Source organism: Muscardinus avellanarius (genome assembly GCF_963383645.1).
Source record: "Muscardinus avellanarius genome assembly, chromosome: 4".
Classification (NCBI taxonomy): domain Eukaryota; kingdom Metazoa; phylum Chordata; class Mammalia; order Rodentia; family Gliridae; genus Muscardinus; species Muscardinus avellanarius.
In genome coordinates this window covers 125,436,417-125,458,107 of record NC_137789.1, presented here as the reverse complement: position 1 = coordinate 125,458,107, position 21,691 = coordinate 125,436,417, and the positions used below count along the sequence as shown (strand labels likewise).

Genomic DNA, 21,691 nt, shown 5'->3' with positions numbered 1-21,691 from the left:
GTTTCCAAATAAAAAAGTATAAAAAATAGGTCTGGGAGTGTAACCCCAGAGGCAGAGGGGTTTCCAGGAACCCCAGTACGACACACACAAAAAAATAATAATAATAATAAATATATATATAGTAAATATATATATTTAAAATAATAAACATATAAAAATAATAAATAATTATATATATAAATGAATAAAACAAAAAATAAAAATAGATGGGGTATTACTCAGAGGCAGAATGCCCCAGGGTTAAATCCAGTACCACATAACCCAAAATAAAAAACAAAAAAAAAAAACTCATACTCTAAAAACTACAAAATATTAGCTGGGTATGGTGGCATATGTTTGTAGTCTCAGTACTTTGGAGGAGGCTGAGATAAGGATTACAGGTTACTGGACAACTTCAGCAACTTGATGAGACATCATTTTCAATTTAAAAATAAAATATGAGCCAGACATGGTAGCGCACGTTTGTAATCCCCGCGCTTAGAAGGCTGAGACAGGAGGATTGCACAGGTTCGAAGTCAGCCTCAGCTACTTAGTGAGGCTCTCAGCAACTTAGGGAGACCCTGTTTCCAAATAAAATATAAAATAGGTCTGGGAGTATAGCCCGGAGGTAGAAAGCCCCTGAGTTCCACCCCAGTACCACAAAATAAATAAACAAATAAATAAATAAAATAAATAATAAATAAAATATGGCAGGGCATGGTGACACACACTTGTAATCCCAGCATTCAGGAGGCTGAGACAGGAGGATCGTGGTTCACGACAGCCTCAGCTATTACTTCTGAGGCCCTTTGCAACTCCAGCGAGACTGTTTCAAAATAAAGAATAAAAACAGGACTGGGGGTGTAGCTCAGAGGTAGAATGCCCCTGGGTTCCATCCCCAGGACCGCAAAAAAAAAAAAAAAAAAATTATATATATATGGCTGGGAATACTGCACAGAGATAGAATCCACACACACACACACACACATATAATAATAGTAATGATCTAAATGGGAAAACGTTCCATGTTCATGGATCTTAAGAATTAAATATTGTTAAGATGGCCATATCAAACATGCTCAATCTCATCATACTTTACAATTGATATGCAGAGTCAACACAAATCCTATCAAAATACCACCTGGCTTTTTTGTAGACATTTAACAGACTGATCCTAAAGTTCATACGGAAATACAAGAGGGCCCAACTAGCCAAAATCCTAAAATATAAGAACAATGTTGGAAGTTCACACTTCTTACTTCAAAACTTGTTAAAATACAACAGTAATACACTTAAACTATTGAACCGTATATACTTAAAAAGAGTTAAGATGGAGCCAGGTGTGGTGACAAAACTGTAATCCCAGTACTTAAGAGTCTGAGAAAGTAGGATTGCAAGTTAGAGGACAGCCTCAGAAATTCAGAGAAACACTCAGCAACTTAGCAAGACTCTGTTTCAAAATAAAAAGATAAAAAAAAGGGCTAGGGATGTAGCTTGAAGGTAGAATGTCCCTGGGTTCAATCTCCAGAACAAAAATAAAGTGGGGGTGAGAGAGAAGATAGTAAATTTGTATCTATTTTACTACAGTTTTAAAAACCTGATATATCTCATAACAGTAATAAAAATTATTTAGAAAAGAACTATTTTCTGGCATGGTGGCACATGCATGTAATCCCAGTATTTTGGAGATTGAGATAGGAGGACTACAGGTGAAAACATTACCAGTCTATACTAATACTGATTTTTAAATCTATTAAACTAAGGCTTTTGGGTAACCCTTATACTTTCTATATTGTCCAACAAGGTTATTGCAGAAACATTATGTATCAATAATGATACAGAGGAGACATTCACTTAGAGAAGATCATTCTGTTGTAGCTTTAGAATTACTACCGGCTACTTTCCCCACTCAAATCATCCCTTCCTACTTGCAAACTTTAGTCAATTTACATTTCATGACATTTTTGATTATGATGACTGAAAAACATACACCAAGTAACAAATCAACTTGAAAACACAAATTTCAGTCCTTGCAGAACATACCAGATTTTTCATCTTGGACTTCAAATTCTGCACCAGCAGATCCCAAAAGTGATGCACCATGTTGTAACAATCTACATATATCAAATCTGTCAAAATTCAATCGGTCTGTAGTAGATGACTCTTCCACAGAACTTTCTGAAGTAGGTTCTAAATGAGGTTTAAATTTTGGAAGACAAAAATATGCACAGGATATATTCATGAATAAGGCTAATGATGTAATAGTGTGTTGTGATGACAAAGAAGCCTCACTAAGTTTTAATGCTAGTATAAGTTTTTTTTCACAAAGGAATCTGAGCTGTAGTTTCCCTATATGCCAAAATAAAAGAGATAATAATGATCTGGTAACGAAAAGGTTCTTAAATCAAGTTTTAATTCTAAAACAAGTTATAACTCCTCTTGGTTATACATTTCATTTAAGAAAACAAATTAACACAATAATTCAAAATAATAGGTGCCAGCAAATAAAAGCAAAAGCTTTAAGCAAGCTTAGATTTATGCTACAATTCATATTATTATCCCAGTGACTTGAAAATAAATAAATAAACCCCTATGGAATGAAGGAATGCTTGACTCTAGAACTGAAAACAATGCCAATTAAGATCTAAATTTGTACTGCCAGGCATGGTGGCACACACACACTTGTAATCCTAGCATTTAAGAGGCCAAGACTGGAAGATTGCGGTTCGCTGACACCCTCAGCTACTTAGCGAGGCCCTTTGCAACTCAATGAGACTGTGTTTCAAAAATAAAAAGGACTAAAAAATAGGGCTGGGGTGTAGCTCAGAGGTACAATGCCCTTGGGTTCCATCCCCCAGTACCACAAAAAAAAAAAAAAAATCTAAATTTGTAGTTCTGTCCTTTGACACCAATCATACCATGTAAGTGACATCATGTTGCCTGATTCTAGAATCAAAAATCCAGTTAATATAAAAAATACATTTTTATTTAGTACATACCGTTTCAGCTTTTCAAAAGCATATGATCTGGTTTAAAATGCTATTAAAACCTGAGTGTGGTGGTGCACACCTGTAATCCCAGTACTTGGGAAACTGACAGAACAAGGACAGTCTTAGCAATATAGGGAGTCTGAGCGACCTACCAAGACCCTATTACAAAACAAAGAAAGGGGCTTGAGACAGGAGGACTGCACAGGTTTGAAGCCAGCCTCAGCTTCTTAGGCTCTCAGCAACTTAGTGAGACCCTATTTACAAATAAAACATAAAATACAGGTCTGGGAGTATAGCCTGGAGGTAGAAAGCCCCTGGGTTCCACCCCCAGAACCACCAAAAAAAAAAAAAAAAAAAAAAATCAAGGATTAGGGTTGGAGTTCAGAGGTAGAATTCCCCAGGCTTAATGCCCAGTACATGGGGAAAAAAATTACAGATAATCAGAAGACAGATGTCGCTATTTTTTAACCAAAACAAAACATCTAAAGAGCACTTAGTAAAAAAAACAAGACTTATCCCTCCATTAAATATAAACTGCATATTATAGTTATTCTACAGTTAGGTTTTTACTTCAAACTATTTTTCCACTTAAAAGCACCTTGTTTGGTTCTTGGCACTGGATTCCATTCAGGCACATTTTTCACTATAGCTTCAACAGCTTGTCCTGCTGCAATCCGGGTATCCCAATTTGCACTCCTTAAATATATCAACACCTTAAAAAATTATAAAATAAAATAGTTATATATCAAAAATACTGTTTGCTCAAGGTAACCAGAACCAAGAAATACAAATTTACTTTTTTTTAGGGGGGTACTGGGGATTGAACCCCGGAATTAAATGTGCCCTATTTTATATTTTGTTTTGAAATGGGTTCTTGTTAGGTTGTTTAGGCTGGCCTTGAACCTCCAACTGTCCTATCTCAGCCTCCCAAGTACTGGGGTTACAGGCATGTTGGCACCATGCCCAGCTACAAATCTACTTTTATTTATTTATTTATTTATTGTTTGTTTGTTTGTTTGCTTATTTGTAAAATATCCAGAGGTATACTATCTCCAAGATACACCCCCAACTGTTTTTATGATTTCTTTTTTTTAAATAGGGTCTCACTCATTGCTGAGAGTCTTGCTATGCTGCTGAGGCTAGCTAGTCTCAAACCTGTGATACTCCTATTTTAGCTTCCCAAGCAATGGGAATAAAGGCATGTACCACCATGCCCAGTTTCTACTTCTAATTTAGAACTTGTCACCCACCACATCTATATTAAACACCTTGGAATTATTAAAATCATTTATAAAATTTTATATTTCACAGGAAATATGGCCTCCATCTAATAAAGGGAAAGAACAAGCCAGGCATGGTAGGGCACGCTTATAATCCCAGTACTTGGGAGGATGAGACAGGAGGACTGCTTCAGCTATTTAGTGAGGTTTTCAGCAACTTAGTGAGACCCTGTTTCCAAATTAAAAAATATATAAAATATAAGTCTGGGAGTATAGCCCACAGGTAGAAAGCCCCTGGATTCCATCCCCCATACCACAAAAAAGGGGGGTGGACAACACTTAAGTACATTTTGTTTTATTTTTTGTTTTCTGAGGGTCTGGGGGTGGAACCCAGGGGCATTCAACCCCTGCCCTATTTTTTATTCTTTATTTTGAAACCGGGTCTCACTGAGTTGCAGAGGGCCTCATTAAGTAGCTGAGGGTGTCTGCGAACCGCGATCCTCAGGTCTCAGCCTCCTGAATGCTGGGATACAAGCATGTGCCACGACGCCTGGCTTTTAAGTACTTTTTTAATATAACAGCTATGTAACATAATAAAAGGCAAAGCAGCCAGGCGTGGTGGCCCACACTTGTAATCCCTGGGCTTGGGAGGCGGAGACAGGAGGATCGCACAGGTTCGAAGTCAGCCGCACTGGCTTGAGAGACCCTGTTTCCAAATAAAAAGTATAAAATAGGACTGGGAGTGTAGCCTAAGGGGCTTCCAGGAACCCCAGTATCAACAACAAAAAATAATAATAATAAAAGGCAAAGTATTTATATTTATTAAGTCTTATAATTTAATGTAGAGTTACAAATATTACAAAAAGTAAAAATTATTTTTAATTAAATTTTAAAATAACCAACAGACTATGAAAAAATATATGGAAATCATATATCTGATAAGAGTGTTATATCCAAAACAGAACTCTTATAACTCACTTTAAATAAGGATGAAGCCACGTGCAATGGCACAAACCTGTATTCCCAATACTAGGGAAGTTAGCACAGGAAGATTACAGGTTTGAGGCTGGCATCCAGTAACTTAGCAAAATTCTGTTTCAAAATAAAAAATAAATGCTGGATGTGGTGGTGCAGGCCTGTAATTCTAGTACTTGGGAGACTGAGGAGGATCTCAGGTTTCCAGTCAGTCTCTGCAACTTAGAACCTGTTTCAAAATAAAAATAGGGCTGGGGGTATAGCCCAAAGTCATCCCTGGGTTCAATCCCAAGTATACAAAAAATACATACATACAATAAAATAAAAAAATAAGTCAGGCGTGGTGACACATGATTGTAAATCCAGTACTTAGGAAGCTGAGATAAGATCATGCGGGTCTGAAGCCAGCCTCAACTACTTAGGCTCTCAGCAACTTAGTGAGACACTGTTTCCAAATAAAATATAAAATAGTTCTGGGAATGTAGCCCAGAGGTAGAAAGCCCCTGGGCTCCATTCACAAAAAAATAATAATAATAATAATAATTTTTAAAATAATAATAAAATGAGTCTAGGAATGTAGCTCAGAGATAGCAGAAGGCCACCCAAATTTCAGTACCACATTTTCTTTTTTTTTTTTTTTGGTGCGGTACTAGGGATGGAAGCCAGGGGCATTCTACCTCTGAGCTACACCCCCAGCCCTATTTTTTATTCTGTCTGTCTGTCTGTCTGTCTGTCTGTCTGTATTTCTTTTTTGCGGGTCTGGGGGTGGAACCAAGGGGCATTTGACCTCCAAGCTACGGTCCCTGCCCTATTTTTTATTCTTTGTTTTGAAACTGGGTTTCACTGAGTTGCAGAGGGCCTCGCTAAGTAGTTGAGGCTCTCTGCAAACCGTGATCCTCAATTCTCACCCTCCCGAATGCTGGGATTACAAGTGTACGTCACCACGCCCGGCTTTATTCTTTATTTTGAAATAGGGTCTGACTGAGTTGCAAAGGGCCTAAGTAGCTGAGGCTGACCCACGAACCACAATCCTCCTGTTTCAGCCTCCCAAATGCTGGGATTGCAAGCGTGCGGCAGCATGCCCGGTTTCAAAAAATTTATATTAAAGGATAAATAACCCAATTTTTAAAATTTTCCCATATCCTTACCAGGACTGGAAAGCATCATCAAATATTTGAAATTTTTCTTTTTTTAGACAGGCAAAATAGCTATTGCAGTTTTTATTTGCATTTTTTTTTAACCATCAAAGAGGTTAGGCAAAAAACTGAAAAAAAGCAAAGGATAAAAAGGGCAAGAGAGAAAACTCCCCAGGAGGAGACAGTTGGTCTTTATTTCAAATTAGATTTTTTTGTTTGGTTGGTTGGTTGTTTTTTGTGGTACTGGGGTTCCTGAAAACCCTTCTACTTCTGGGCTACATTCCCAGACCTATTTTTATACTTTTTTATTTGGAAACAGGGTCTCTTAAGCCAGCACGGCTGGCTTCGAACCTGCACAATCCTCCTGTCTCCACCTCCCAAGCGCGGGGATTATAGTGCGCCACCACACCCGGCTAGATTGTTCTTAATGGGGGGGTTTGCCCTATATACTATCCATTCATAACCATTCTTCACTTTACTTATAGATTGCTTCTTGTTTTATAACTGAGCACTTTATAGAATATGGAATTGACCTTCTCTCCTACTTCTCATTTTAACATATTTCTATTTGTTTTTTGACAACAGAGCATCTTTTTTCTACTAAAAAATTAAGTTTTGGGCTGGGTTTTTTAGCGCAGTGGTAGAACAATTGTCTAGCATGTGTGAAACCCTGGGTACAATTCCTAGAACTTCAAAGAGAGAGAGACAGACACATACACACGCATATAGACACACACACATACACACACACACACAATGAATATAAAAATTATGTAATAATGAAAAAGATCTGAACAAATACTTCCCAAAGAATATATGAATAGCAAGTCAGGTGTGGTGGCACACACTTGTAATCCCAGCATTTGGGAGGCTGAGACAGGAGACAGCAGTTTGCGGACAGCCACAGCTACTTAGAGGTGCTTTGCATCTCAGTGAGAACCTGAGAATAAAAAACTGGGTGGGGCCGGGCGTGGTGGCGCCCGCTTGTAATCCCCGCGCTTGGGAGGCGGAGACAGGAGGATCGCGCAGGTTCGAAGCCAGCCGCGCTGGCGTAAGAGACCCTGTTTCAAAAATATAAAATAGGTCTGGTAGTGTAGCCCGGAGGTAGAAGGGCTTCCAGGAACCCCAGTACCACAAAAAAAAAAAAAAAAAAAAAAAAAAAAAAAAAAAAAAAAAAAAACAGGTGGGGCTGTGGCTCAGAGGTAAAATGTCCTTGGGTTCCATCCCCAATACCAAAAAAAAAAAAAAAAAAAGAGAAAGAGAGAGAGAGAAAGAATATAAGAATATCAGACATGTGAAAAGATGGCCTGGTATTATTAGTTGTCAGAAAAATATAAATCCAAACTATTTCTTACCCAGTAAGATGACTTTAGTCCAAAAGTAAATTAAAGGCCAGTTGTGGTGGTACACACCTATAATCCTAGTACTTGGAAAGCTAAGACAGGAGAATTTCAAGTTTAAGAACAGCCTCAAAAAGTAGTGAAACTCTTCATCAGCTTAGTAAGACCCTGTGTCAAAATTAAAAAATAGAGTTGGGGTTATAGCTTGGAGGTAAACTGTCCCAGGGCTCAATCCCCAGTATCACAAATATACTTCTGCTGGGAATGCAAAATCTTGGAAGCAGTCCAGTAGTTCCTTGTGAAGTTAAACATAGCTACAATGTAGTCTTTCCAATTCTATTACCAAGAGAATGAAAACATTGCTATGGTTTGAATGTCCTCAATCAAAGCTGAAGCTGTGCATGGCAGTGTAAGCTTGTAATCCCAGTACTTGGTAGGCTGAGACAGGAGGATCAAAGGTTCGTGGCCAGCCTCAGTTATCTAGTGAGGGCCTCCACAATTTCATGAAACCCTGCTTCAAAATAAAGAATAAAAATTAAGGCTGGAGCCAGGCGTGGTAGCACATGCTTGTAATCTCCTTGCTTGGAGGAGACAGGAGGATCCTGCAGGTTCTAAACCAGCCGTGCTGGCTTAAGAGACACTGTTTCCAAATAAAAATAGGTCTGGGAGTGTAGCCCAGAGGTAGAAGGGTTTCTAGGAACCCCAGCACCACGAGAGATAGAGATAGAGAGAGAGAGAGAAAAGAAAAAGACTAGGCATGTATGTACCTTGGAGGTAAAATGCCCCTGGGTTTAATCTCTAGCACCACTACCCACCCCCCCCAAAAAAATGATGCTGAATTTTTTTTTTTTTTTTTTTTTTTTTGCGGGTCTGGGGATGGAACCCAGGGGCATTCAACCTCCGAGCTACACCCCCCCTACACTATTTTTTAATTCTTTATTTTGAAACCGGGTCTCACTGAGTTGCAGAGGGCCTCACTAAGTAGCTGAGGCTGTCCGTGAATTGCAATCCTCAGGTCTCAGCCTCCCGAATGCTGGAATGCTGGGATTACAAGCGTGTGTCACCACACCCGGCTCCTGATGCTGAAATTTAATCTCTATTGTGAGGTATTAAGAGGTGGGACCATGGTGGCACATGCTTGTAATCCCCGTGCTTTGGGAGGCTGAGACAGGAGGATCGCACAGGTTCAAGGCCAGCCTCAGCTATTTAGTGAGACTCTCAGCAACTTAGTAAGACCCTGTCTCCAATAAAGTATAAAATAGGTCTGGGAGTATAGCCTGGAGGTAGAAAAGCCCCTGGTTCCACCCCAAGTACCACCAAAAAAAAAAAAAAAATTTAAGAGGTGGGACTTTTTTTTTTTTTTTTGCTACTGGGGTTCGGACCCAGGACCTTCAAGCTACACTGCTAAGTCCTTTTTTATTTTTGAAACAGGTCTTGCTAACTTGCTGAGGGCACTGATAAATTGCTAAGGGTAGCTTCGGACCTCCATTCCTCCTCCTCTCTCAACTTTCCAAGTACTGGAATTACTGGTAGGCCTCACCATGCCTGGCTCAGGTGGGTGCCCTTCTTGTCATATCCTGTAGCACCTTGGGGACTCTAAGGAAGGTCTTCACCAGCTACAGTGACTCAATCTTAAATTTTCCAGCGCTAGAACCATGGATTAAGTAAACCTCTATTCCTCATAAATTACCTGGTTTATGTTATTCAGTTATATCAACAGAAAATGGACTAAGACATATACTTTCCCACAATTTTTACAGATGAATTTTCATAGCATTATAGTGGAACAACTATGGGGAGGGTGGAACAACTCGAATGTCCATCAACTGATAAATGAATAAGATGTGGTATACATGTATCATATAGTAATATCCATACAATGGGATCTTTTTGGCAATAAAATGGAATGACACGTTATTATATAAACATTATTTTAAGTGAAAAAAATCACAGAGATTACAAAATGCATGATGTGTTTTACATAAAATGTTCAGAACACAGCCGAGCATGTTGGCACACTTATAATCCTAGCATTTGGGAGGCTGAGACAGGAGAATCACGGTTCTCGGACAGCCTCAGCTACTTAGTGAGGCCCTTTGCAACTCAATAAGACCCTATTTCAAAATAAAGAATAAAAAAATAGGGCTGGGGGTGTAGCTCAGAGGTAGACTGCCCCTGGGTTCCATTCCCAGTACCACAAAAAAAAGTTCAGAATGGGCAAATCTACATACAAAGTTCCTTTAATGGTTGCCTGGAGCAAAGTATGGGAAGAGAAGTAATAGGAACAGACTGTTAATAGGTTGAAGTTTCTTTTTATGGTGATGTTTTAAAATTAGATTGTACTGATAATGGTTACACACAATGGTAATATTCTAAATACCAGTGATTTATATACTTATATGTAAGTTATATTTTTATAAAATTGTTTAAAAAAGAAGACCAAAAGACAACAGGAATACACTGAGGGTAGGGAAAAAAAAGAAAGGAAGCAAGAGGGTACTAAAGACAAACTGACTTCGCATCAGATCATTAGAGTATTCTGATACATAGATCCCCAAAGATGGTAATACCACCCCTGGGGGTTATTCTGGACCAACTCAGTGGGGTGACAGTAGCCTTGGGTGCAATGAGGTAGCAATAAAAATAAGGGGATAGTGGAAGTACAGGTGTGGGGGCAATAACTAAAAGGTAGAAGTATGGGGCAGAGCGGGGCCTTGAGTAGTTTTTTTTTTTTTTTCTTTTTCTAAAAAGGGGGTAGTAAGGGAGTAAGTTTGGGAATCTATGATCTGATGGCAGCTAATGTGCTGAGGTCAGAATTAAGGATAAGAGAAGCCAGGCGTGGTGGCGCACACTTGTAATCCCAGCATTTGGGAGGCTAAGACTGAAGGATCACAGTTCGCGGAGAGCCTCAGCTACTTAGTGAGGCCCTCGGCAACTCAGTGAGACCCAGTTTCAAACTAAAGAATAAAAAATAGGGCAGAGGGTGTATGTAGCCCAGAGGTCGAATGCCCCTGGGTTCCATCCCCAGACCCGCGAAAAAAAAAAAAGAGAGAGAATTCCTTGGAAAGCTAGAAACATTTTCTGCAGTCAGTCTTGTTCACTGTTTTCAGTTTTAGGTCTTTCAATCCTCCATTTCTTTCCTTGGGATAAGGAGAAAAAATACATCTACCTTATCTCTCTAACTTATAGATGAGTATAATATTACCTAATACGCATTCTTTTTTTTTTTTTGCTGTACTGGGGGGTTGAACCCAGGGGCATTCTACCTCCAAGCTATACCTCCCAGCCCAATTTTTTATTCTTTATTTCAAAACAGGGTCTCACTGCATTGCAAAGGGCCTCACTAAGTAGCTGAGGCTGTCCACAAACCAACATCCTCTTGTCTCAGCCTCCCAAATGCTGGGATTATAAGCGTGAGCCACATGTCCAGCTGCATCCTTCTCTACTCTGAAAATGTGGAGCCTATAGATGTCAAACCACTGCCTCTTTATAGACATATTGATTAGAAAGTCCTGATCAAAACTGAAATGGAAGGGTAAGGGAACAAAGAAGGCTGAGGTTAATTAATGGAGGAGTTACATCTGAATATGTGTAAAAGTATGAATGGAGCATGGTTAACCTGGACATTCATTGTTGGGGGGAGGGTAAATGAAGGGGGAGGGGCACCAAGCACAGTCTAAATGTATGCCATTTTCATTATGACCCACATTAAAAATAAAAAAAAAGAAAGTCCTGATGATACCTAAGAGGAAAGTAGGTTGGAAAGGGAATCATTCTTAGCCCTTATGGTAAAAACCATACCATGCAGATATGTATATGCTGAAAAAAAAAACTTAGAACTCCTATGCCTAGACACCAGAGAGGGATAAATGAGAATGAAAGGAGGAAGTCAGAATAGAAGAGAGTGGTATCTGGACTTCCAGTCTCTGGGCAATCATATTGCTCCCCCACACTATTCTTTTTCTACTTCCCAATACTCCCTTCCTCTCCCCTAGCAAAGCACACCTGCTTTACTCTGCACGTCAGAGAATTAAAACACATGGATTGGGCATGGTGGCGCACACCTATAATTTCAGTACTTGGGAAGCTAAGACAGGGAGAACTGCAGGCTCACAGACAGCCTCAGAAATTTATTTTATTATTATTTTTTCTTTTTTTGGTGGTACTGGGGTTCCTAGAAACCCTTCTACCTCCAGGCTACACTCCCAGACCTACTTTTTAATATTTTTATTTGGGAACAGGGTCTCTTAAGCCAACACGGCTGGCTTCGAACCTGCTCAATCCTCCTGTCTCCGCCTCCCAAGCGCGAGGATTACAAGCGTGCACCACCACGCCCGGCCCCAGCCTCAGAAATTTAGTGAGTCCTTATTTCAAAATAAAAAATTAAAGCCAGGCATGGCGGCGCACACTTGTAATCCCCGCACTTGGGAGGCGGAGATAGGAAGATAGAGCAGGTTTGAAGCCAGCTGTGCTGGCTTAAGAGACCCTGTTTCCAAATAAAATATAAAATAGGTCTGGGAGTGTAGCTTGGAGGTAGAAGAGTTCCATCCCCAGTACCACCAAAAAAATAAAAAATAAATAAAAATTAAATAAAAAATTAAATAGGGCTAGAAGTGTATCTCAGAGGTAGAATGCCCCTGGGTTCAATCCCCAGGCACTAAAACAAACACATGAAATCTGCCAATTACTACCATACAGATATACTTCAACAAGCCCATAGAATTCAGTACAAATACTGCTACTAGCCAGGCACAGTGGCACACCCCTGTAATCCCAGTACCTGGGAGGCTGAGACAGGTAGATTGCAGGTTTGAGAAGAGCCTCAGCAAGTAGTGAAACTCCCATTAACCCTAATGAGAGCCTGTTTCAAAAAATAAAAAAATAAAATAGGGATGGAGATATAGCTTGGAGGTAGAATGCCCTTGGGTTCAATCCCTAGTACCACAAAACAAGCAAAAACAAAAACCAGAACACAGTTACTGCTTAGGGAAATAACATGGACTAGGATTATAAAAATTCTGATCTATCAAAGCAGAAAGCTTCCACTTTCAAACAGCTAACTACTAAGAATGTAATATGACAACTAGCTTCTCATTATTTCAATCATTACCCATGAGGATTTATCCATTTGAAAACTGCCAACTCTAACTAGCCATTAAGAACAAGTTAGACCACTAACTAGATTAATAGTTTAGTTCATTACCAAATTAGGTCAGATTTGAATTTGTGGCAAAACAAAAAATATAATATTGTCAAATCCCTTCAACAATTGTATTTTAGTAAGAAAAGAAAAAAATTATTTAGCGCTTTGGCCTTGGGACCAAAAAAAAAAAAAAAATAGCAAAATTTTAAGAACTATTTAAAGAACCCTTAAATAAAACATGTAATAGAACTTGGTGATCACAAATTATTACTTATGTTTTCTATCTTTATTTTTGTTTTCCTATTCATGGACAAGTCTTTATAATTGTATTATACTAAGAAAAAAAATTCTTACTTTAGATAACAGATTATTTAGTTCATGAGGATGAAGCTTCACCACCTCTCCAAGTTGCTGTGCAGCAGCTTTTCTTGTAACTGGAGTAGTGCCAGTATCCAGTAAGATAAAAAGACGATCAAGCCTATAATAACAAAAATATAATGGTTAACCTCAAATGTGTTTTCTCATAAGTTTGAGTCAGTAAATGTATTGAACATCTATGAACAAAGACCTATGCTAAAATTGTAGGAGATGCCTAATCTCCTGTTCCCAAGAAAGAAACATCTGAAAGAGGGAGTAAGAGCACAGCAATAAGAAAAAAAGAGTATATTCTGGGAAATAAAACAAATTGGTTGTAATTCGGGGTATATTTAAGACTGGGCTGTATCTAGCTACATAAATAGTTGGAGCCCTACTGTGAAGAGCTTTGAATGTATAGTGCAACTATGAGTCTTAGGTCAAGAAAATGATGGGATTGGGGCCTGTTAAAATCTGGAAATAAAGCTAGGTGTGGTGGCATATGCTTGTAATCCCAGCATTTGGGAGGCCGAGACGGGAGGATCCATTCACAGAGAGCTTTAGCTACTTTAGTGAGGTCCTTTGCAGTTCAATGAGATCCTGTTTCAAAATAAAGAATAAAAAATAGGGCTAGGGGTGTAGCTCGGAGGTAGAATGCCCTTGGGTTCCATTCCCAGTACCGCGTAAAGAAAACAACAACAACAACAAAAAAACCAACCTGAAAGTAGTATGAAAACTGAAGTGAAATAGAAAGAACCTTTTAGAAAATTATAGAATAAAAGTACAGACCTGAACTACAATCCTGGAAAGAAGAGTAGAAAGAAGTTGGCAAAAATAATGCAGAAGCAAAACACACAAGGTATAGTAATTAAGTGAAATATTAAGGGTGTTAAAAAGACTTAGAGATCATTATTATTATTTATTTTTTTTGTAGTCCTGGGGGTGGAACCCAGAGGCTTTCTACCTCCGGGCTATACTCCCAGCCCTATTTTATATTTTATTTGGAAACAGGGTCTCACGAAGTTGCTGAGAGCCTCACTAAGTAGCTGAGGCTGGCTTTGAACCTGTGTGATTCTCCTGTCTTAGCCTCCCAAGCTCAGGGATTACAAGCGTGCACCACCATGCCCAGCGACTCTGAGATTTTGAATCTTAGAATATGAAGATATCACTAAAAAGAAATGGGAAGAATAAGGGGGGGGGGGTGGCATACACCTGTAATCCCAGCATTTGGGAGGCTGAGACAGGAGGATCATGGTTCACAGATAGCCTGAGCTACTTACTGAGGCCCTCTGCAACTCAGTGAAACCCTGTTTCAAAATAAGGAATAAAAAAATAGGGCTGAGGGTGTAGCTCGGAGGTAGAATGCCCCTGGGTTCCATCCCCAGTACTGCGAAAGAAAGAAAGAAAGAAAAAAAGAAGAAAGAAAGAAGGAAGAAAGAAGGAAGGAAGGAAGGAAGGAAAGGAAGGAAGGAAGGAAGGAAGGAAGGAAGGAAGAAAGAAAGAAAGAAAGAAAGAAAGAAAGAAAGAAAGAAAGAATATTATGGGAAAAGATGATGAGCTTACTAGGGCCAAACACAATATAGCTAGGAGAGACCAAAGAATGGATATCTAAAGTTCAGAAGAGAGTTGGGACTAAAGGTATAAATGTGTATGAGTCATAAAAAGACAGTAATAAATGTGGCAACAAATAAAATTTCTGACTTTATAAATTCATGTAGCACCAGGCATGGTAGTGCACGCTTGTAATCCTCGCATTTGGGAGGCTGAGACAGGAGGACCGCAGTTCGCAGACAACCTCAGCTACTTAGTGAAGCTTTTTGCAACTCAGTGAGGCCTTGTTTTTGCAGACAGCCTCAGCTAAACTTAGTGAGGCCCTTTGCAATTCAGTGAGACCCTGTTTCAAAATAAAGAATAAAAAACAGGACAGGGGGTGTAGATCAGAGGTCTAAAGGCCCCTAGGTTCCATCCCCAAACCCGCAAAAAAAAAGTCTATGAACAATTTTCTATATGCATCAAGACAAGTTTTTAGGTTTTGTACTGTCAAAGCAAACTAAATATATTCTATTAGAATCTATATTACAGGAAACTAACACAACCTGGTCCACATAATTCTCTATGGCAAGTTTTATTATAAACAATTTACATATGCTACATATATTCTTTTTTGGTGGTACTGGGATGAACCCAGAGGCATTCTACCTCCACGCCAACCACGCCCGGCTTCCAGAGGCATTCTACTACTCAACCATACCCCATCCCTATTTTTTCTTTACTTTGAAACATGATCTCACTAAGTTGCAGAGGGCCTCACTAAGTAGCTGGAGCTAGCCATGAACCTGCAGTACTCATGAGAGTCTCAGTCTACCAAGTACTGGGATTATAAGCGTGCACCACCATGCCCAACTTCCTTACTTCTTTTTAAGTTTAGATATCATTCTACTGTGTGTGTGTGAGTGTGTGTGTGTGTACTAGAAATGGAGCCCAGGGGCATTCTACTTCTGAGCTATACCCCCAGTCCTATTTTTTATTCTATATTTTGAAACAGGGTCTCACCGAATTGCAAAGGGTCTCACTAGTTTAAGTAGATGAGGCTGTGAACCACAATCCTTCTCTCTCAGCCTCCCAAATGCTGGGATTACAAGTCTGGACCGCCACACTTGGCTAGTTTTTTTTGTTGTTGTTGGTTTTTTTTTTTTTTTTTTTTTTTTGTGGGACTGGTGATGGAACCCAGGGGTATTCGACCTCCGAACTACACCCCTGCCCTATTTTTTATTCTTTATTTAATTATTTTGTGTGTGGTACTGTGGGTGGGACCCAGAGGCTTTCTACCTCCAGGCTTCCCAGACCCATTTTATATTTTACTTGGAAACAGGGTCTCACTAAGTTGCTGAAAGCCTCACTAAGTAGCCGAGGCTGGCTTTGAACCTGTGCGATCCTCCTGTCTCAGCCTCCCAAGCCCGGGGATTACAAGCGTGCGCCACCACGCCCAGGATTATTCTTTATTTTTGAAACAGGGTCTCACTAAGTTGTGGAGGGCCTAAGTAGCTGAGGCTTTCCACAAGCCACGATCCTCTGGTCTCAGCGTCCCGAATGCTGGGATTACAAGAATGCTGGGATTATAAGCGTGACACACCCAGCTTCATTCTACTTTTAACTAGCTATTCCCTTTCTTTTCTTTTCTTTTTTTTCTTTTTTGGTACTGGGGATTAAAAACAGGGGCAAGCAGGCATGGTGGCGCATGCTTGTAATCCCAGCATTAGCAAGGCCAAGACCTGAGGATGGCGGTTCACAGACAGCCTCAGCTACTACTTAGTGAGGCCCTCTGCAACTTAGTGAGACCCTGGCTAAATTCTTCCCCTTCTTGAAACCATTTCATACTACTATATAATAGATATTACTTTTTTTTTTTTTTTTTTGCAGGTCTAGGGGTGGAACCCAGGGGCATTCGACCTCTGAGCTATACCCCCCTGCCCTATTTCTGTATTCTTTATTTTGAAACAGGATCTAACTAAGTTGCGGAGGGCCTCACTAAGTAGCTGAGGCTGTCTGGGAACTGCAATCCTCCCGTCTCAGCCTTCTGAATACTGGGATTACAAGAGTACACCACCACAACAGGCTACTTCATGACATCAACATGACTTGTCATCATGAACAGCCATTTAAGTACTTATGCTTTTTTGTATGTGGCATCTCATATTAATTTGTTTTATGATGTCTTATGCTTATTAGTCTGTACTGCCTTCAATTATTCATTTTTGTCCCCCACAATACTTTACACAGTGTTTAAATACGTATGATGTTAAAATCAGATAAATAGAAAGGTTCAAGTTCCTTGGGGGCAAGCTTAAGCACCAACTTTAAAGAAAAAAATTACAGCTTTTTGTTTTTGCTTTCTTTTCACTGTAACAGGTATATTATATAAAAATGTTATAAAAGCTGGGTGTGGTGACACACACTTGTAATCCCCGGGCTTGGGAAGCTGAGACAGGAGGATCACACAGGTTCAAAGCCAGCCTCAGCTACTTAGTGAGGCTCTCAGCAAGTTAGTGAGATCCTGTTTCCAAATAAAATATGCAATTAGTCTGGGAGTATAGCCCGGAGGTAGAAAGCCTCTGGGTTCCACCCCCAGTACCACCAAAAAATAAATAAATAAATAAAATAAATTCTGCATATTAACCAATACTATGGCTGAAGTGAAGAATAAACTGGAATGTTATACCAAGAGAGGCAGGTATTGAGAAGCTGCTGTTGGTGCAGGAGTCCTGGAATAGACAATGAATGCATGGAGGGCTGTGATATTTGGTATAGAAAAAAAAGAATGGTTGGAGAAAGATTAAAAAGACCAGACAGAACTAGATTTGGTAACTGGATGAGTCGGGAGAGGGAAGGAGAGGAAAGTCAAAGATTATATACAGATTTCTTTACCTGGCAATTTAAGGAATAATGGTACCAATGTACTATTTACGTCCTGTTGGAAATATAATGTCCTAAAAATATTGCAGTTTCTCTTCAGTATGCGCACTGATATAAATAGCACAAAAATATTTTAGATTTGATTCTGGCATATAATTTATATCTCTTGAACTATGTTCTATTTTATATAAAACAGTATTAAAGTGAGTCTGTATTTCCCTGAGTAGACATCAACAGAAGAGAAATGATGTTTAGTTAACACAGAAACATGCTTAGTGCATTAAGGCCAGTTTGAAACTAAAGTATGCGATTCAAAGTGAATATACAGACTAAAAAAGAACTGGCAATCCCCCCCCCAACACACTCGGTGTCATAAAATGTTTTCCTTGAACTTATATTACTAAGCGAAGCACAAAAGTAGCTTTAATAAAAATGACAGGCTTTTTTAATAAGTAGAATTTTGACACAGTAAGAAACAGTCTACAGAAAAACAGTACTTTTTGAAACCCAATAACTAGAACAAAAGGCAGTAGCATTTTCTATATTTCTCATTCATTCATCTAGTATTTATCATTCAGAAATATTATGTGTTGCCAGGTATGGTGGCACGCACTTGTAATCCCTGCACCTGTGAGGCTGAGCCAGTAGGATCACACAGCTTTGAAGCCAGCCTCAGCAATTTTAGTGAAACCCTGTTTCCAAATAAAAGTATAAAATAGGCCTGGGAGTATAGCCCGGAGGTAGAAAAGCCCCTGGGTTCCACCCCCAGCACCACAAAAAAAAAAAAAAAAAAGAAAAATATTAGGTGTCCTGAACTTATGTAAATAAATTAGTGTTAATCAAAGTAAATAAGACTACTATTATTATTTATTTTGGTGCTGGCAGGTGAATCCAGAACATTCTATGTCTGAGCTACACTACTCAGCCCTTTTTATTTTGAAATAGTATCTCACTAGGCTGCTAAGTCTTGCTATGTGGCTGAGGTATTCTTGAACCTGCAATTCTCTGGTCTCAGCCTCCCAAGTACGGGGATTAAAGGCATCATCACTAAGGGAAATAAGACTCCTAAACCACTATAACTAGCCCAGCTTGGTGGCACACACTTGTAATCCCAGAATTTGGTAGACTGAGACAGGAGGATCGTGGTTTGAGGACAGCCTCAGCTACTTAGTGAGGCCCTTTGCAACTCAGTGAAACCCTGTTTCAAAATAAAGACTAAAAATAAATAGGGCTGGGAGTGTAGCTCGGAGGTAGAATGCCCCTGGATTCCATCCTCAGTACCGCAAAAAATAAAAAAAATTTTAAAAAAACACTATAACTTAGTTACATGTGATGGCACATGTTTATAATCCCAGCATTTGGGAGGCTGAGAGAGGAAGATCCGGGTTCGCAGATAGCCTCAGCTACTTAGTAGTGTCCTTTATAAGTAGTAAGACCCTGTTTCAAAAAAAATAATAAATAATAAAAAATAGGGCTGGGGCCCGACGTGGTTCCGCAGGTTTGTAATCCCAACATTCAGGAGGCTGAGACAGGAGGATCACAATTAGTTCCAGCCTCAGCTACTTAGGCCCTTTGCAACTCTGTGAAACCAAGTTTCAAGATAAAGAATAAAAATATGGCTGGGGGTAGAGCTCATAGGTAAAAAAAAAAAAAAAAACACCACTCTAACTTTGTCTCCATAAAGCTACATCCAATAATGTGAAAAGTCAGTTGTTAGAAACAAAGTATGTATTCCTTTAAACATAGTAACACCTGGCAAATTTTATATTAAGTTTTGTATCAATATTTATTTTAGAGGTCCTGGGGATTGAATCCAGGAGCATTCTACCTCCCAAGTTTGACCCCCAACCCTATTTTATTTTTTATTTTGAAACAGGGTTTCGCTAAATTCCTAAGAGCTTGGCTTCAAATCTATGATCCTCCTGTCTCAGCCTCCCAAATAGCAGAATTACAAGTGTGCATCACCAACCCCAACACTATCAATTTTTTTGTTGTTGTTGTTGTTGTGGTACTGGGGTTCCTGGAAGCCCTTCTACCTCCGGGCTACACTGCCAGACCTATTTTGAAACAGGGTCTCTTAGGCCAGCATGGCTGGCTTCGAACCTGCACGATCCTCTTGTCTCAGCCTCCCAAGAGCAGGGATTACAAGTGTGCGCCACCACGCCCGGCTCAATGTTTTAATAATGCACATATTCATGTATTTATTTGGGAAGTAATATATTAAAAGGTATACCTGAGTTTGCGGGAAATAAAAATATTGGTTATACCCTCTTAAGGTAACTATATTTCATGAAGTAAGAATCTCCTCACAATAAATGAACTAATTGATCTATGAAATATGTTTGTTTTTGTTTTGTTTTTTGTTTTCTTGTTTAGCAGTACTGGGGACAGAACCCAGGGACATTCTATCTCTGAGCTACATCCCCAGCCCTATTTTTTATTTTGAAACAGGGTCTCACTGAGTTGCAAAGGGCCTAAGTAGCTAAAGCTGGCTGCGAACCCAAATCCTCTGTCTTTGCCTCCCAAATGCTGGGATTACAAGGGTGCGCCACCACACCCGGCTGAAATAAAAATTTGATGCCCATACTACAGGTACCTAGCAACCCCCTTCACCCAACTCCCACAGGCTTCTCCCACACACTATTTCATCAGTTATCTGGGGAATCTATGAGGGATGGGTTATTCTTTCTCCTGCACAACAGGTAATACTTTAGCACATAATGTGTTCAAGAAATGTGTTCGATTAGTTATAAAAAATAAGTGAAATTATTTATGTTCATTTTCCCAGTCTATGTGATAAAAGGACCCAAATTCTCATTAGAAGTTACCTCATCAACTCTAAGGCACTTAGTGAATATCGGGACTACTATCACAAAGGGACTATATTCCCTACTTACCAAAATAACAACAAAACTGTCTAAGTTTTTCAATCATCCTATCGTTTTGGAGAACTTCTCTCCTACAGCTATACAAACAAATGTCCTGTTAGTTTTTCTATGGATTTAGGACTATCGAAACCGTTGATGGCAGTGCTTTAAAAAACATTTACGATTTGTGATTTCTTGAAAGATCGTGCTAATCAAAAAAATCTGCTTAAGATTAAAATGCTGACGACCGAACGTTTACGGCTGAGCAAAAGAGGAATTATATTTAACGTAAGGGAAATGCCTCGGGAAAGAGGCATTTTATTTACCTCCCTAAAGCTGCGAGTAAAAATGTTTGGCGTGACTAGATGTTCTCTTGGATCGTGGTAATTCAAAACTCTTTGAACAGTTCCTACCAAGTTTTGCCATAAAATGGGCTTTAGGGATCAGACTTCGAATACTACGGTAAGAGACTTACTAAGGTCTAGAACTGAAAGAGAGAAGAGAAACCACAGATGAGAAACACGAAGAGGAAGAGGGGGGAGGAGGACGGCTCTAACATGCCCGAGGGTCCGTTTAACAAGAAAAAGACGTTCTTCGACCGGGTAACTTAGAGTAAGCCGAGTCCGAACCGCCCGGCGACCGAGGGGCGAACTCCGAAGTCGAGGGAGGCTGCTCCGGGTCGAGTGACAATGAGAACTCCTCTCCAGGAGCTGGGGCGCCGGCGTGCCTCGCCCGAGCCGGCCCGGCCCGGCCTCCCATCCGCTGCTCAGGAGCGAGACCCACCTGGAGACCGCCATGGCCGGGCGCCGGCGGTTCGGAGCTCCCCGCGAGCTGCTGGCCGCGCCGCCGGGGCGCTAGTTTCCCGGGAGCCGAGCGGCGCGGCGCAGGCCCAGGCCGCGGAGCCGAGGAGCGGCCGGCGCGTGCGGGGCGTCCCGACGCGAGCCCTCGGGCATCGGCCCCGCCGCCTTCCGCACGTCGTCCCCGCCGCGGCCGGGCACCGGGGGTCTGAGGCGGCGGCGGAGGCGGCAGTTGTCCAACCCGCACGACTTCAAACCGGGTGCCCCCAGCCCCGCTCTTTGCTGACGCAGGCGTCGGCACGCCGGGCCGAGCGTCAGCGCGCCGGAAGTGACGTCAGCGCGCCGCGAGGGCTCCGCGCGCCCGGGAGCCGGCGGGGCCGGCGGAGCCGCGCCGGAGGAAAAGGCTGTCTGTGCTCATCTAGAGACGGCCGCTAGTCTTAAAACTAGTTGGAGAAGTGAAATAAGGGTGCCCCCTTA

General features: G+C 40.5%; 1 protein-coding gene across 1 annotated transcript in view; it reads right to left on the bottom strand.

Annotated features, from left to right (window-relative positions):
* Nucleotides 1-21,370, bottom strand: part of BTAF1 (B-TFIID TATA-box binding protein associated factor 1) — a gene marked incomplete at both ends in the record, with an annotated part of 111,878 nt that extends 90,508 nt beyond the window's left edge. Inside the window, 4 exon segments of the mRNA XM_080695169.1 lie at nt 2,023-2,169; nt 3,568-3,682; nt 21,201-21,281; nt 21,284-21,370. Of these exon segments, the coding sequence (XP_080551295.1) occupies nt 2,023-2,169; nt 3,568-3,682; nt 21,201-21,281; nt 21,284-21,370 (430 nt within the window).
* Between the last annotated feature and the right edge of the window lie 321 nt (nt 21,371-21,691).